The sequence below is a fragment of the Ictidomys tridecemlineatus genome, chromosome 3 (genome assembly GCF_052094955.1).
Source record: "Ictidomys tridecemlineatus isolate mIctTri1 chromosome 3, mIctTri1.hap1, whole genome shotgun sequence".
NCBI lineage: Eukaryota > Metazoa > Chordata > Mammalia > Rodentia > Sciuridae > Ictidomys > Ictidomys tridecemlineatus.
Genome location: NC_135479.1, coordinates 169,393,934 through 169,408,660, shown reverse-complemented (window position 1 = coordinate 169,408,660; position 14,727 = coordinate 169,393,934). Strand labels below are relative to the sequence as shown.

General features: G+C 32.0%; 1 protein-coding gene across 5 annotated transcripts in view; it reads left to right on the top strand.

Moving 5' to 3' along the window:
• Epha6 (EPH receptor A6) overlaps positions 1-14,727 on the top strand; it is a 792,729-nt gene that overhangs the window by 43,775 nt on the left and 734,227 nt on the right. For all 5 annotated transcript variants that reach the window (XM_078044415.1, XM_040270502.2, XM_005336763.4 and 2 more), the window contains exon 2: positions 13,978-14,042. In XM_078044415.1, the coding sequence (XP_077900541.1) occupies positions 13,978-14,042 (65 nt within the window). The remainder of the gene's footprint in view (positions 1-13,977; positions 14,043-14,727) is intronic.

Here is a 14,727-nt window from a genome sequence, read left to right as displayed (position 1 = left end):
AATAAATTGTCTTTCTCATTTATGTTAGTCTCCTGCATGCTTAATTAGCAAGGATCAGTCTCCAAAGGTATGATCACTCCTTTATGGAGAGATGAAAATTAAAGTCTTTTACCATGAGAGTCTAGGACAGATTTGGATCCTGGTGACTTCACCAAAAGTATTTCTCAACAGTATATATTCTTCCCATAATCCATTGTCCTATGTAATCAGTAAATTAAGAAAACTAATCAATGTCTTCTGAATGCAAGCATCTGCTTTCTTATGCTTAATTATACTTGAGAAACCCATGTTGAATAAAATATTCTCCATTTTCTAAATGTTAAAATGCCATTATCATTTATATTGCATTTATTTTATTGCACAAGATCCCGGTAATAAACAATTTGACAATAGTACTTACTGACTTGCCTTCCCTACAGGGTAATGATGATAATAATGTGGGTTTTTTAATTTTATTTTTTATTCCAACAATAAAGCTTCCATCTGTCATTCTTTTCTGTATACTAAAGTAATACTGCTCCTGGCATGGGTCACATTTGTAAATGTTTCATTTATGAACCATTCCTCCTCCTGACTCCTCTGCAGTACAGAAACATGAAAATAAAGATGAGCTGTCTTATAGTTCATGTGCCTCTCAATTTGGCATTACATTCGCTCTGACATTTCCTCAATAGTTTTCAGTAGGAAGTTGTCCTACATAATTCTTATGACTTTATTTATCAAATAATTGTGCTAAAAGCTTTTTAATATGTAAATGATATGACAACTGATTGTCTTAATATTTTATTTAAGTGTTCACATTTTTCCTGCCCATTTCTCTTGTTACAGACCATTCTGTTGCACCAACAATATTACTTAACAATTCAATTTAGTGTTCCAGAAGACAATACACATCCTTTAGGTAGTCAAGGATATTGAAATTATGGTAAAAGGGTTGGAAAATTATGTTTTTATTCAAATTATTCTTTGATAGCATCTCCTCAGAAAGTATATTATTCTATGAGTAAATTATCAAGTTTCATAACCTGATAAACTCATCATGAAACAGTTGGCTGAGAAATTTGAGTATTCAGAAACAGTTGAGTTAGTTGCTTTAGAGAAGCATCTTCAATATTGGCAGTTTAACTCCACTTTTTTTTTTTTTTAAGAGACTAGTGGATTTTGTGGATAGTAATTCTAGAATCAACTGAAAAACCCAGATTTAGAAAATTTAAGATAAAACGGGATTCAGATCTCTGTTGAAGACTCCTGGAATTGATCAATTAAAAGAGTAAGGGAGAAGACAGTCATGATACATGATACAAACAAACTTAATTGTCACTCTTACTTTTCTATACTGTTACTTGACCCTAGTAAGTTTTTAACAATATCAGAGTATTAATAGCCAGGATAGAGTAGGTGCTAAGACTTGGGGAATTACATCTTTTAGAGCAGAACAATTCTTTAGTGAAATAAGAATTATGACTTGGCAGGGTTGGGGTTGTGGCTCAGTGGTAGAGTGCTTGCCTAATAACATGAGGCCCTAGGTTCCATCCTCAGCACCACTTAAACAATAAGTAAGATGTTGTGTCAACCTAAAACTAAAATATTGAACACAAAAAATTATGACTTGGACAAGATTACACAAGCACATGATAATGAAGCCATGTATGCAACCCAGGATATACATAGAAGATATAATAATCCAGTATGTAATTTCTTGGGACATGATTGAAGTTGAAATTTTAAGAATTATCTTTGTGCATATTTTTATGAAACTGCTTAGATGGTGTGATTTTAGGAATGCCATGAAGAGTCCCAAGTCACTATTACCCAAAAGATGCTATAATCAATTCATATTAAGTTGGATAAATAAATAACTATTGCACAAAGAATCAGGAGAAATGAATATTAGTATCTTCGTTAATTATTCTCTTCTTCATATGAGAGATGCTTTTAGTGGGACAGCTCATAAGAGAAGGAAAAATTTAAACACTGTGCACCATGGGAAATGGGGATAGATGCACAGGGTTTGGATTGAGAGTAGCCTGAGAGCACTTCATGCTAAAATACTCGTATCATTTGAAGCACAGAAGAGGATTCCACACATATGGAACATGTGTATCTTCTCAAAGACCTTCAATGCTTAAACGGATGTCTATTTTCATTTTATTTTTTCTAGAGACTGCTTTACCCATTAACAATATCTCAAATAGTTGATATATAAATAGCCCTTGATCATCTCCAACACAAACTAAGCACAATGGCTATTAAAATTTCAAGTACTTGACTTTGTTTGTCCTTCACATTTTCAGTAGTTAAAATTTATTTTTTTATTCAAGATGAGGTTCTTGCCTAGACTCTCTTCTCTTAGATGCATTCATTAATTCAAGCATTTTATTACTCTTTATCTCTCACACACTCATATTTTGTTGGCAGAGTTAAACTAATATAATTGTGGTATCTTAATTTGACCATAATTTCAATGAACAAAATTTTGTCCTTTCAAAATTGCTTAATATGTATTTATTTCAAAATTATGACAACACAGTTTAAGATTTTTACCTTGTAATTTATCATTTTTGTTGACTAAAGTTTGGATTATTACATTATTTACTTGTGTTAATGTTTAATTTTTAAAACTCATTCTGAGCTAGACGTGGTGGAGCATACCTATAATCCCAGCAATTCTGGAGATTGAGACAGGAAGATTGCAAGTTCAAGGCCAATGTCAGCAATTTACTGAGGCCTATCTCAAAAAACAAAAATAGGACTAGGATTGTAGCTCAGTGGTAAAGTGCCCCTGGGTTCAACCCCAGTCAAAAAAAAAAAAAATCCCATTTTATGTCAAGTACTCTCTCCAGGCAAATTTAATAGATACTACTTGTACTTGGGATTATTTTGGAGAGTATTTTACTGCTAGAGAATTATTTCTCATCTTGTTGACTCCTAAAATGAATTTCTACAATCTTTTCAACCTTGTCACTTCCATAAAAACTGGGATAAGTGTTTCAATTATTGACAGTTTGATGGTGATGTTGATGTGATATTGGATGTCTGCCCTTTTACAATATCAATTTAATTCTACACAGTCTACTAAATAGACTTTCCTTGTCTGTACTTCTAAATAAGGCCATTTTAATTGGTTTTGCTATTTACGTGTTTGAATCAAGTATGCTATCGGCTGTAACACAAAAATTCCAATAGTGAAAGTGATATATGTACAGCTAATACTCCTGAAGGTAAATATTATATTTTATAAACTATATCCTACCTTGCCTAATAGGGTTGTAAATACTACAGACTCAATAAATATTTGTGGGAAAAATATCAAAACACAATAGATAAAATCAAGTAACATTTCTGTGTCCCTATATGCCCTACTGAACAAAGTTAAAATTTATTTTCATGAATTTCACGTATATGTAATGAAGTGTAAAACAAGGCAGGGAGAACATTTCTTCCATTTTCAGTGAGAGAAAAAAAATCTTGTGTAATTCTTAAGTTACATTTTTTCCCTTTTCAATATGAAACCACTATTTCCTTTTGAGATAAAAGTTTCAGTAGCTTTTTTAAACCTTTCCTTTTTTTCTATAGAAAAGGTTTTGCATTGAGATGGCCATTATGTTATAGCTAGAACTTTGAATTAAGTAGTTATAATCTCTTTTGCCAGAGGTATGAAAACAGTTTTTTAAACCTTAAGTTTCATAATATTCTTTTTTTTTAAAAAAATGGCGACTGTCCAAAGCCCATGAAAGACAAGTGGGAAATGTAAGAAAGGATAGAACTAGAAAGGCAAAAAAGCATCTTTGATGCTGTGGAAGCGATGGGGGAGCAGGTTCAATGGTCTGGGCTAACTGGGGCACTTCTGTGTGAGATGAGAAACTCATGACATTTATTAAATATGACTGGAAATCTAAGAGTAAAGATAGTAGTCTTTTCTACCAATTTAAACTCTGTAATAATTTAAACAAATGCAAATAACTTAGGTTCTAAAATAAAGAATTAATTTACTTACAGGCTAAAGTGCTGAAGATGTCAAAAGGAAGAACTATATACTGCTATTAATTAGGAACATGGCAAATTTCCTATCCTGTCATTTTCTAACCATAGAGACAATTGAATTGTCTGATGGAGAGAACAGCTCCTGAGGTGTTGCTTGGGTCTTAATGCCCTTGCTCAGGCACCCAGGAGTGAACCTGTAGCTGAGTGGTCTTGTGCTAGATCATATCCCACTTCTTTGGCCTCTATGGTAAGTGCTGGTAATGACAGGTTTTAGGAATGATAATGATTATAAAGAGGAAGCTAATAAAACTTCTGTTAAGTAGGATGATGATCTACAGGTGCCTTGACAGAGTGAAATAGGAAGGTGTCAAAATGAGAGTGAACTTCACTAGTTATTTGGATTAGGTTTTCAGTAGCGCTTCTGATACAGTGTTCCTTGTCTTATAAATAATAGCAAACTGGTTTACATTATTTTCAAAGTAAGTTCTATAAGTACAGCATTATAGAGGTGGGGTTTTTTTTGCCTTTTCTATTTAAGTTTATAGTAAAAATTAAAAAAAACTTTTTTTCATCAGAACTAAAAAGGAATGTTTATTCTATGGAAGGCACACAGACCTGCTTTCTGTTAAAGGTATCCTTTTCTAGTGAGGTAGAAAGATGAGGATATGAGTTTAGAGTTGAGCTAGACTTGGTATTTTCCCCTCTGATTTGAAAGAGTTGTTTAACCTTCCCGTGTACTTACTCATTACCTTCCAAGTAGGATTTTCAAATGCTCAAAACTTAGAGTAGATAAAATTGTTGACATCACCCATATTAAAAATAAGACAAGCAATAGTGGAATTAACAACAACAATAAGACAAAGTGATCTTGGTACAACTAATAATCAAATATTGATGTCAGGTTTTAGATAAAATTAATTATTTTCAAGAAGAGGTGATACCTTTTGGGATATGTTGTCCTAAAATAATGTCAGTACACACAGGGACATACCAGGGGCTAAACATAGTTATCCAACATATGTATTTAAAACAATAGGCATTAGATCTTTGTGGAATTAAATATTGGTTCCAACTAGATATGAGGATATATAGCATAGTATATAGAACTGGAATATACAAAGTTTGGTTTTTCACCAAGCACAAATATGTAATTTTGTCAAAGCTGGGTGAGTCAGTTTAATCTATTAGGTTCCACATTTTCAGTTCTGGGGCTATTTCACTAAAATTGACCCCAATCCATTAAAATGTGTTGGAAATGATAATGTAGATTTTATTATGATTTATTGTCATTAATGGTATTAATAATATCAATGAAAATTACCAGTAATCATTCACCTATTTTCTCAAAATGATAGAACTCTAGAAACATAAGTATTTATTTCAGAGTTTCCATAAGCAGTATATTCCTTGCTCAATTTAAATATCTTGGTGTTCCATAAATGGGACATACTGAGTTAAAGCATCCAAACTTTATAATATTCAAATAGACTACTTCTAAATATATAAAGGTACATTTCTGTTTATAAATCTGTAACCTGAAGTATTCTTTGATTATATCTGGTCCTCACATCAGGAATATTTCTCTTGTTGATTTGCTGTGATTTTAGAGTTAAGGGAGATGTTAGATTATGTTACACAGGGTAGGTCTTAGACCCTTCCTAAACCGCTATTGCTGGGTTGTTACTGTGTGACTTACAAATGTAACTTTCCCTTTCTGCATTGATTGGTTCTACCAAAAAAAAAAAACTTGTTTTTTTTGTTTTGTATGGAATATGTTAAAATTCTCCTGACATGTATTTATGATCATCTAAACTTTTAAGAATAGTGACAAATTTCAGTATTGACAAAATTCATGTACTATTATGTGAATTTTTTGAATTTTCACTATGAAAATTAAGTGAAAGTGGTTAATTTATGTCCTCCCTCACTACAATGGATAAACTTGATAAATTGTTTAAAAGCTAAAATTTAGTATTGAGTTTTTGAATCTTAATTATTCTTTCAGATTTACTCTAGTACTTCCAAAGTTATATCTATTTTTTAAATTTTTCTTTTAGAATATAGTGAAATTTTCTTATAATAGAGAATGAGTGAAGGAAATGCTAATAAGGCAGAAGATATTTTCAGAGAAATGGAATTTGCTGAAAAGTTTTGTTCTTAAAGTTAATAGGAGAATTGGTATGGTTTTGCAAACATATGCATTATTTGCTTATTAAGAAAATACATACTTTCAAAATAGTATGTTAATATCCTCAGCCTAATAGTTACTTTTTGGCTTATCTAATTTCTCATTCATTACAATATAAATAAATAATTATAATTTCAATTGTACTCTTTAATAGATAATGTGTTGATACTTCTGTTTAAAACATTACCATTAAATTTAAAATGAAAAAGTATTTATTTTTTTAACTGATGTTAATGTCAGTATAATTTCTTTTTTCTTTGCTAGGTTTACAGTAATTTTGTACTCTGGTAGGGACTAGATAACTTTCGTTTAAAGCCAGTAGGAGGAGCTCTCACCTTGCTGGGTTCATTGTAATTAGTATGGCTGGAAATTCTAGATTTGTGGGGGTTTTGTATATGAAAGAAATGATAAAATTAAGACATTCACCACATATAATGATAAGGAAATTTTGAATCTTTAGGTTCATTTAATATCAATGCATTGTCCTTGATTTGTCTGCAAACAAATTTTAAATTTTTTTATGCTCTGGAATTTTTAAAATGCATGATTGCAAGGTAATGAAATAAAGCAATTAGGTCAATTTCCTGGAAGCTACTAAGGAACAAAACATACTAGCTAAGCATCTACATTTTTATAGCTGTACATATGTATTTTCCTTTGTTTTAAGTGAATATACTCTGGAGTATATAATTACAGATATCAAAATCAAAGCAGTCTAAATGTTTTAGAAAGAATAATTATTATGTCAACTAAACAACTTATTGGCCATAATACCTATGTATAATATAAAAGAAAATCTCTTTTGATAAATTTCAGTATATAGCAGGGATTTTTGAACAGTTTCTCCAGTAAGCCCTATATTTGAATGTCTTCATTTGTGGGTAGTCTGTGAATTTTCTGTACAAAGCTTTGAGAAATCTAGGATCAAATTTTGGAAGAGGTATGATCTGAAGGAGAAATGGTGTTGCTTCCTTGTATATACAGAAATGAAAAGAAAAACCTATTAATGGAGTTTTGTATTTCAACTTAATATGGTAAGGAGAAAAATACTATGAAAAATATTTAGAATCGGTCTTCTTGACTAGAATCCTCTATCACTTTGTGTTATTTCAAGAAAAATTATATATCCTTCATGAGCTTTAGTCTTCTGATGTAAATTGAGTATTTAAAGAAAAAAAACATTTGGTTAATATCCAAACTACATAAGGAACTCCTATAATTGAGAAGCAAAAAATATCAATTAATCCAATTAAAAAATGGGCAAAATGCTTGATTGGGCATTTCTGGAGAGAAGACATGCAAATGAAAAAGGTGCTCCATATCACTAATTATCAGGGATATGCAAGTCAAAACCACTGTGAGATTGGCATACACCTGAGAAGGACTTTTATCAAAAGACCAAAATGTAATAAGTACTAGTGAGGATGTGAAAAAGAAAGTACCTTTATTCATTGTTGGTGGGGCTGTAAATTGATAAACCATTATGGCAAATAGTATGGAGAGTCCTCAAAAAATTAAAAATAGAGCCATCACAGTATCTGTCACTCCATGTCTGTGTACATATTTAGAAGAATTAAAATCAGAACTTAGAAGAGTTATCTGTATGCTATATTCATTGCAGCATTATTCACCATAGTAAGACCTGAAAACAACTTTAGTCTCTTACCTGTGGATAATGGGTAAAATAAAAAATGGTGTATGCATACAATAAATAGAATAATATAGTAGAAAAGAAGGCAGTTGTGGTACATTGGACAACATGGATGGGCATGGAGGACATTATGTTAAATTAATTAAGCCATTCATCAAAGGACAAATACTATATAAGTTCATTTAGATAATATCTTGAATAGATTCATTGAAACAGTAGAAGGTTGGCAAGGCCCGAGAGGAGGAGGAAATGGAAAGATGCTGTCCAATGACTATGCAAATGAATGAACTCTAGGTATGCTGTCTGTACACTTAACATGAGATCTCCCCTATTAAATTTTTAAGTATTTTCTTAAACAATCTCTCTCTCTCTCTCTCACACACACACACACACACACACACACACACACACAAATAACAACAAAAAAAAAACCCAAAAACACCAAACAACCCAAAATGAAACCAGAGAAACAAACACAAATTGACCAGAGGAAATATTTGGAAGTGGTGAGGTGGTGAATGTTTGTCCTATACCTCAATAAAGCTATTTCAAAACAAAGAATAATGATCATAAACTAAAAATATTGGCTGTACTCTATAGACAGCAAGCATTTAAATAGAAATTTAGATCTTTGTCAAAATAGGGAAAATTATTATTCTTTATATAATTTACATTATGAAAGATAATTTACATCATCAAAGATTATTAAACTTTTGTAAAAATGTTTATAAAATTTTTACCTTTTTAGATGAACATAATAACACCCCAAAATATTCATATTAAGGGACTACTATGAAATTATTAGAGGAGAGATGAATGAGGATCGTGGAGACATGAGGTTAAGAGAATAATTATATGAAATGAGCCCACAGTGTTGACTCCCCACATGTTTTCTTTTCCAAAAAGCCATCTGCCTGCAGCTCTGCCTGGCCTGAGTGGACAGGATATGTTGCAATTTTCAGCAAACTGAGGCAGGGAGTGAGGGTCTGGCAGTCAGTATAGGTAATGAATAACGAGGTTGAGAAGATGAGTGTTGGTTATCAAAGCTAAGACAATGGGTTGCTAACAGCTAACACCTCTGGGATGGCACTTTCCAGCATAAGGAGTTACTGCTCCTTACTGCCCTTAGGCCCATATATGGAGAAGAATGAGAAGGTAGTCGTTCTGGGGTCTATAAAAGAGCAAGATGCACCCACTCCAGCTCTGGGTCCCCTTCTCTTCAGAGAAGTCTCCTGCCTCTGTGTCTTTTAAAATAAACATGCTTTCTACACTTGCCTTGGTGTTTCTCCGGTATTTAATCTTCAACACCAGCGGGATAAGGACCGATCCTGATCTACAAGACTGGTATCAAAATGTTTTAATGCATGTATATATTATGTAATGTTTAAATCAGGTTAAACCCATCAGTCTCCTTAAACATATATATTTATTCTGAAAACTTTCAAAATCCTGTCTTCTAGCTTTTTGAAATGCATAGTAGGTTATTAAATCATCTGCAGGTTCTGTCCTGTGGAATAGCACACCAGAACCTCTTGCTTCCAAGTGTAACCTACGTATCTCTTTTCTTGATCAGCCTTTTCTTGTTCTCCTTCCCCTGCCCCCAAACACTGTCTCTGGCCTGTGGTAACTACCAATTCATGCTTAACTTCTGTAAGGTCAACTTTTTTAGATTCCACACACGGGTGAGAAAATGTGGTATTTGTTTCTGTTTCCAGCTAAATTTACTTTACACAATAATCTCCAGTTCTATCCATGTTGTTGAAAATGACAGAATTTCATTTTTTTTTTTACAGCTAGAGAGTACTCCACTGTGTCTGTGCCACATTTTCTTTATTCATTCACAGTTGATCAGTTGTTTTCGTATCTTGACTATTGTGAATACTGCTGCAATGTACATAGGAATGCAGCTGTCTTTTTTTCCAAAATATTTTTAGTTGTAGATGGAGACAATATCTATATTTTGTTTATTATATATTCCTTAAAGTAGTGCTGTGGATCAAACCTAGTGCCTCATGCATGCTAGACAAATGCTCTACCACTGAGCCCCAACCCCAGCCCCAGCTGTTTCTTAATGTACTGATTTCATAAAGATCTGTTTAAATAGAAAAATTTAAAAAAAAAACATTTAGAACACTTTGGAGATTACTTGAATGATATGCTATGTCCTTACTTTGGTGACTGTGTATTAGTATTGTAATTTTCCCCACCTGTTAAGGAAATAATGAGCTACTTCAAAAGTATGAAATAACACTAAACTTCTCAGTACTCTGAAGTAAACTTGGATATTACATCTCTATTCTTTTGAATAGTGGATTATTTAGGATTATTTAGAGGAACAGAACATATATGGTTGTGATTACAAAAATGGGATTTATTTCATTGGCTTACAGGATCAGAAGCTTAATAGTCCTACAATGGCCTTCTGCAGGCTAGAGACCCAGAGAAACCAGTAGCTCCTCAGTCCAGGCAGTTGGAGCTTCAGAAGAGGCATCAAAGATGCAGCTCCAGTTCCATACCAAAGGCCTGAAACTTCCTAGGGAGTCTCTGCTCAGAGTCTGCTGGGGGATAGTGAAGGAGCAGGAGTCTGAGTTCCTCAGGGGATCACACTAGCAATTGGAACACCTGTTGAAGAACAAAAGAGTTTGCATTTGTTTGGCTTCCTCCTCCTTTTGGTTCCATCCAGTCCCCAACCTATTAGAAGTTGCTGCCCACCTTAGGCTGAGTTTCTCCTTCAGCTTGACTCTGTCATGCCCATCATTCCCGGAAACATACTCATGGACATGCCAAGAAACTTCTTAATTTGGGGCATCTCTTAATCCAATCAAGTGGACCATCTTGATTAGCCCCCATACCAAAATAAAAAGAATGTTCATTCAGTAACAAGATAATCTTATTGCTTTGACTGTTTAATAGTGCTGTGTTTATCTTTTTGTCTAATATGTGAGATTATTTTTGTTGCATTGAATGAATCCATATTCGTTCACAGATGTCATTGTGTGTGTGTGTGTGTGTGTGTGTGTGTGTGTGTGTGTGTTTTATCCTTACTGTGCTTTTTATTCTGTCACTTCCAGGTTTGTTAGAATTGTGTGGTAATATAGAGTAAATTAAACTACAAAAAAAAAAAGACTTTTTCAAAGCTCTAACTCTTGTCCCCTTTTATTTCTTTCTGTGATGTTAGCAGCCATGGAAAACCATTACCTAAATATATTTATTAATTATCACTAGCAAATGGTGTAGCCTAATTCAGTCATTCCTTCTTAATTTATTAACTGGAATATTTCAATAAGAGAAATGTCCTTCATTAACTGTTTTGTTATGTAGAAATAGTTCATGGAGAAAAGGATAATAACATACTTTACTCTTTTCAGTTTACTTAACCAGTTTTAAAAATGTTTTTCTAACATCCAGCAAAAGTTAACACTAGGCATATAGTCAATTTTAATGCATGGATTTAAGCATATGTGAAGCGTTTCAGTCTCTTATGGTCATTACCCTTGTGTACGCTCAAATTATTTATTTTTTCATCAGTGGAAGTGTATGAAAGTTGATTGCTAAATCTTTTTGTTTTATGTTCATGTTGATATTTTCCCTATTTTCTGGGATGTGAGCTCTGAAACACCACCAGTGAAGTTGGCAGACCAAAAAAAAAAAAAAAATGTGAATCCGATCAAGTCACGAGATATAGATATATCTACCTATTTAAAGAAAATGCAGGAAATGAGGGAGTTGTTCAGTGGTATTTCATGGAATGTGGGACAAAACAATCTTTTTTCCCTAGGAATTTGATTTAAAGTAGTGAAAAAAATAATTATTTAGTCATTAAGGGACATACATAATAAAACAACAAAGATACTTTATAGCATCTCTGTCAGAACATCTTTAAAAGGAACTGGCTAATACCAGGGCCTGATAGGCGAAGAAAGTATAGAACCATACATTCTGCTATGGGGTATGTAAAATTTAGTGGCCATTTTGGATCCAATTTGACAGGTTTTTTGGATAAGTATTCTCTGTATAACTCAGTAATATATCTCCTAGTTATTTCCCTTGTAATAATGAAACAGGTCATTTAATACTTTATACATGAAAATTCATAGTGGCTTCATATACAATTTTCCCAATTAGAAACAGTCCATATGTTCATCAAAAGGGAATTATATACACTGGAATCATTGTCAGAGTAAGAAGGAATTAATACATGAAGCCACATGTATGGAGCTCAAAAGCAGAGAGCAAGAAACAGGCTCAAAAGGCAACATGCTATATGATTTGAAATTCTGGAAAAGACAAAATTATAGGGACAGCAATCAGACTAGTAATTTCCAGAGGATGGTATGGGAAAGAGATTCACTAAAAAGAAAGGATCCCAAGAAGTTTGGGAAATATTTTATAATATATATAATAATGGAAATATTTTATAGCCTGATTGTATCCATGGTTACATGAACGTCGGGGTTTGCACAATTCATAGAAATGTATATTTTAGAAAGGGTGAATTTTATAGCAAGTAAAACCAATAAGTAACTGGAAAATATAATGGGAGATTTAATAAACACAGGAATGCCAGCTCATTGTAATATATAACATTTATTTGGAGTTTGATTTCCTGTTGATTTGAGACAACAAAGAGTATTAAATATTGACTTGATATTTGACATTAAGGAATTATTGTCTATTAATTAAGATATAGTTAGTATAAAAGTATTTTAGAAATAAAAGCTGAAATTTTTACAGATGCAATGATATAATTACTAGAATTTGTTTCAGAGAAATCTTTCAGTGGAAGAGAAGGTAAACACACATAGATAAAACAAGATTGACTATGAAGTTGGTTATTAATAAAGTCAGGTGAATATTACATGAGAGATCATTAAGCTATTATCTCTTTTGCAATATGTTTGGAAAATTCTGCAATAAAAATTTAAAAATTATAGCTTAGTTTTACAAAAAAAATGTTTAGTACCGGTATTCTGCAATGAGTAAATTTTATCACAGAAATTTAATGATAGTTTTGTATTCTAAAGTTTATTAGTAAAATGTACCTTATAATCCCACTCAAGTGGAACTATGGAATCCTTACAAAGATACTAAAGAGTAGATGCCAAACGTCATAATCACATTGGCATTGTAATTTTTTTTTTTTGGAAAGCAAGAAAACCTACCTTCTTTGCAAGATTAACTGAAATTAACGATGAGCTATGAAAGCATTGTTTCTCAGTGTAACTCATGGCCTACATACTTCTGTGGGGCCTGGGAATTAATAGATGAAAATATCGGTCTGATTATATCTATATTTCTCTCTATATGTATATTCTTTCTTTCTGAAAACATTCCAAAATCTCTAATGAGGTAGTCTCTAGCCCCTTCCAGCATTGTTTCCAAACTCCTACTTCAAAATAATTTCCATTCTTAGTTTCCAGAAATTGAACAACTCTTTTTAGTCATGTCTCAGTTACTTATAGATGGTTTTTTAAAATTTAAAAAACAAAAAACACATTTTCACTACATGTGATTGAAGATCTCCTTGTCCTTTGTGAAGCCCTCCTGAGCTAGTTCAGCTTAGTTGCAAGAGTGCTATTTTAGAATTTTAACAGAATATGTGCTTACTATTTGTTTACATGTATGCCTTGTTTTAAACCAGATGAAGTTACTTTTTATTACAGAAAAGACAGAGTTTTTGTTTTTGCCTTTATTAATTATTATATACCTAGTACTTACAGTGATATAGTCTATGCTTTAAAGATAGCAGTTTACTCAGTTCAAGTTGTTTCCATACTTTGCTGATAACACTTAAGCATATTAACATAAAAACAGAAGTGTGTTGGCTTTAAAACAATTTTTTTTAAAAAAAAGTATAAAAAGACTATAAAAGTGGAGATACACAGCAGTGTTTTTATCATTCAATATCTCCTATAAAAGGCTTTTAAATTGTTTTTAATTACGTATTTCAGCATTGTTAAACCTAAATGTATGTACATTATTTTAAAATTATCACTATTTCATTTATCAAATTATTGATATTATTATATGCTAATATTTAATATGTAAAAACAAGTAATCATTTTATTAATAATCAAATTAATTATTAATAAAATAATTTAACATTTTTACAGCGGTTGAGGAATTCATCCAAGTTTTATTTATTTAATTCCAGTTGTGTTGCTTGATACGACAACTGTGCTGGGAGAACTAGGATGGAAGACATATCCATTAAATGGGGTAAGTTTAAATGTCTTAAAAATTCTCATCCTTGTTAAGGTCTCTTGTAAGAGTTGAAGGAACAGTAGACTCTTGGTTCTATTTAATATGAATTTTGATTTATAACTTAAATCCTATAGAAAAGATTAAAATATCATTAAACTGGTGATTGAAGGGGATGATTCTAAAATAATGATTTAGAAGCCTTGCTCCTAATTTACATCTTACCCTTTAATGCTGTGTTTTATGCATAGTAACACTAGAAATCTCCCATGTTTTCTTCAGAAATAAATTTCCATGTGTAGTTTCAGACACTTTTCTGTATGTTACATTTGTTAATCTTATGTTTGTGCATAAGCAAGCTTCCGAGTATCACAAGTATATTGTGTGACACTAACAATTTGGTTTTGAATAGAAAATATGTCTACTAATGTAGTATGTGTTTGAACTTGACAAGATGATGTACTGTGTTCTTAGCTGGAAATAGTTGATGTTGAAGGTTTATTGGGATGTATGATTTACAAAATACAGTTTTTCATGTACTGACATTTTAGCTATGGTTGTAGTTGATTTCTTATGTTTTGGCCTGTTTTGCATTTTCAAATTGCAATGAATTTCTTCATCATTTGTTGTTATTAGGCTAATATAAAAGAGTGGTTTGTGAATTTTTTACTTGATATTTTTCTATTTAATTAAACTCTTCAAT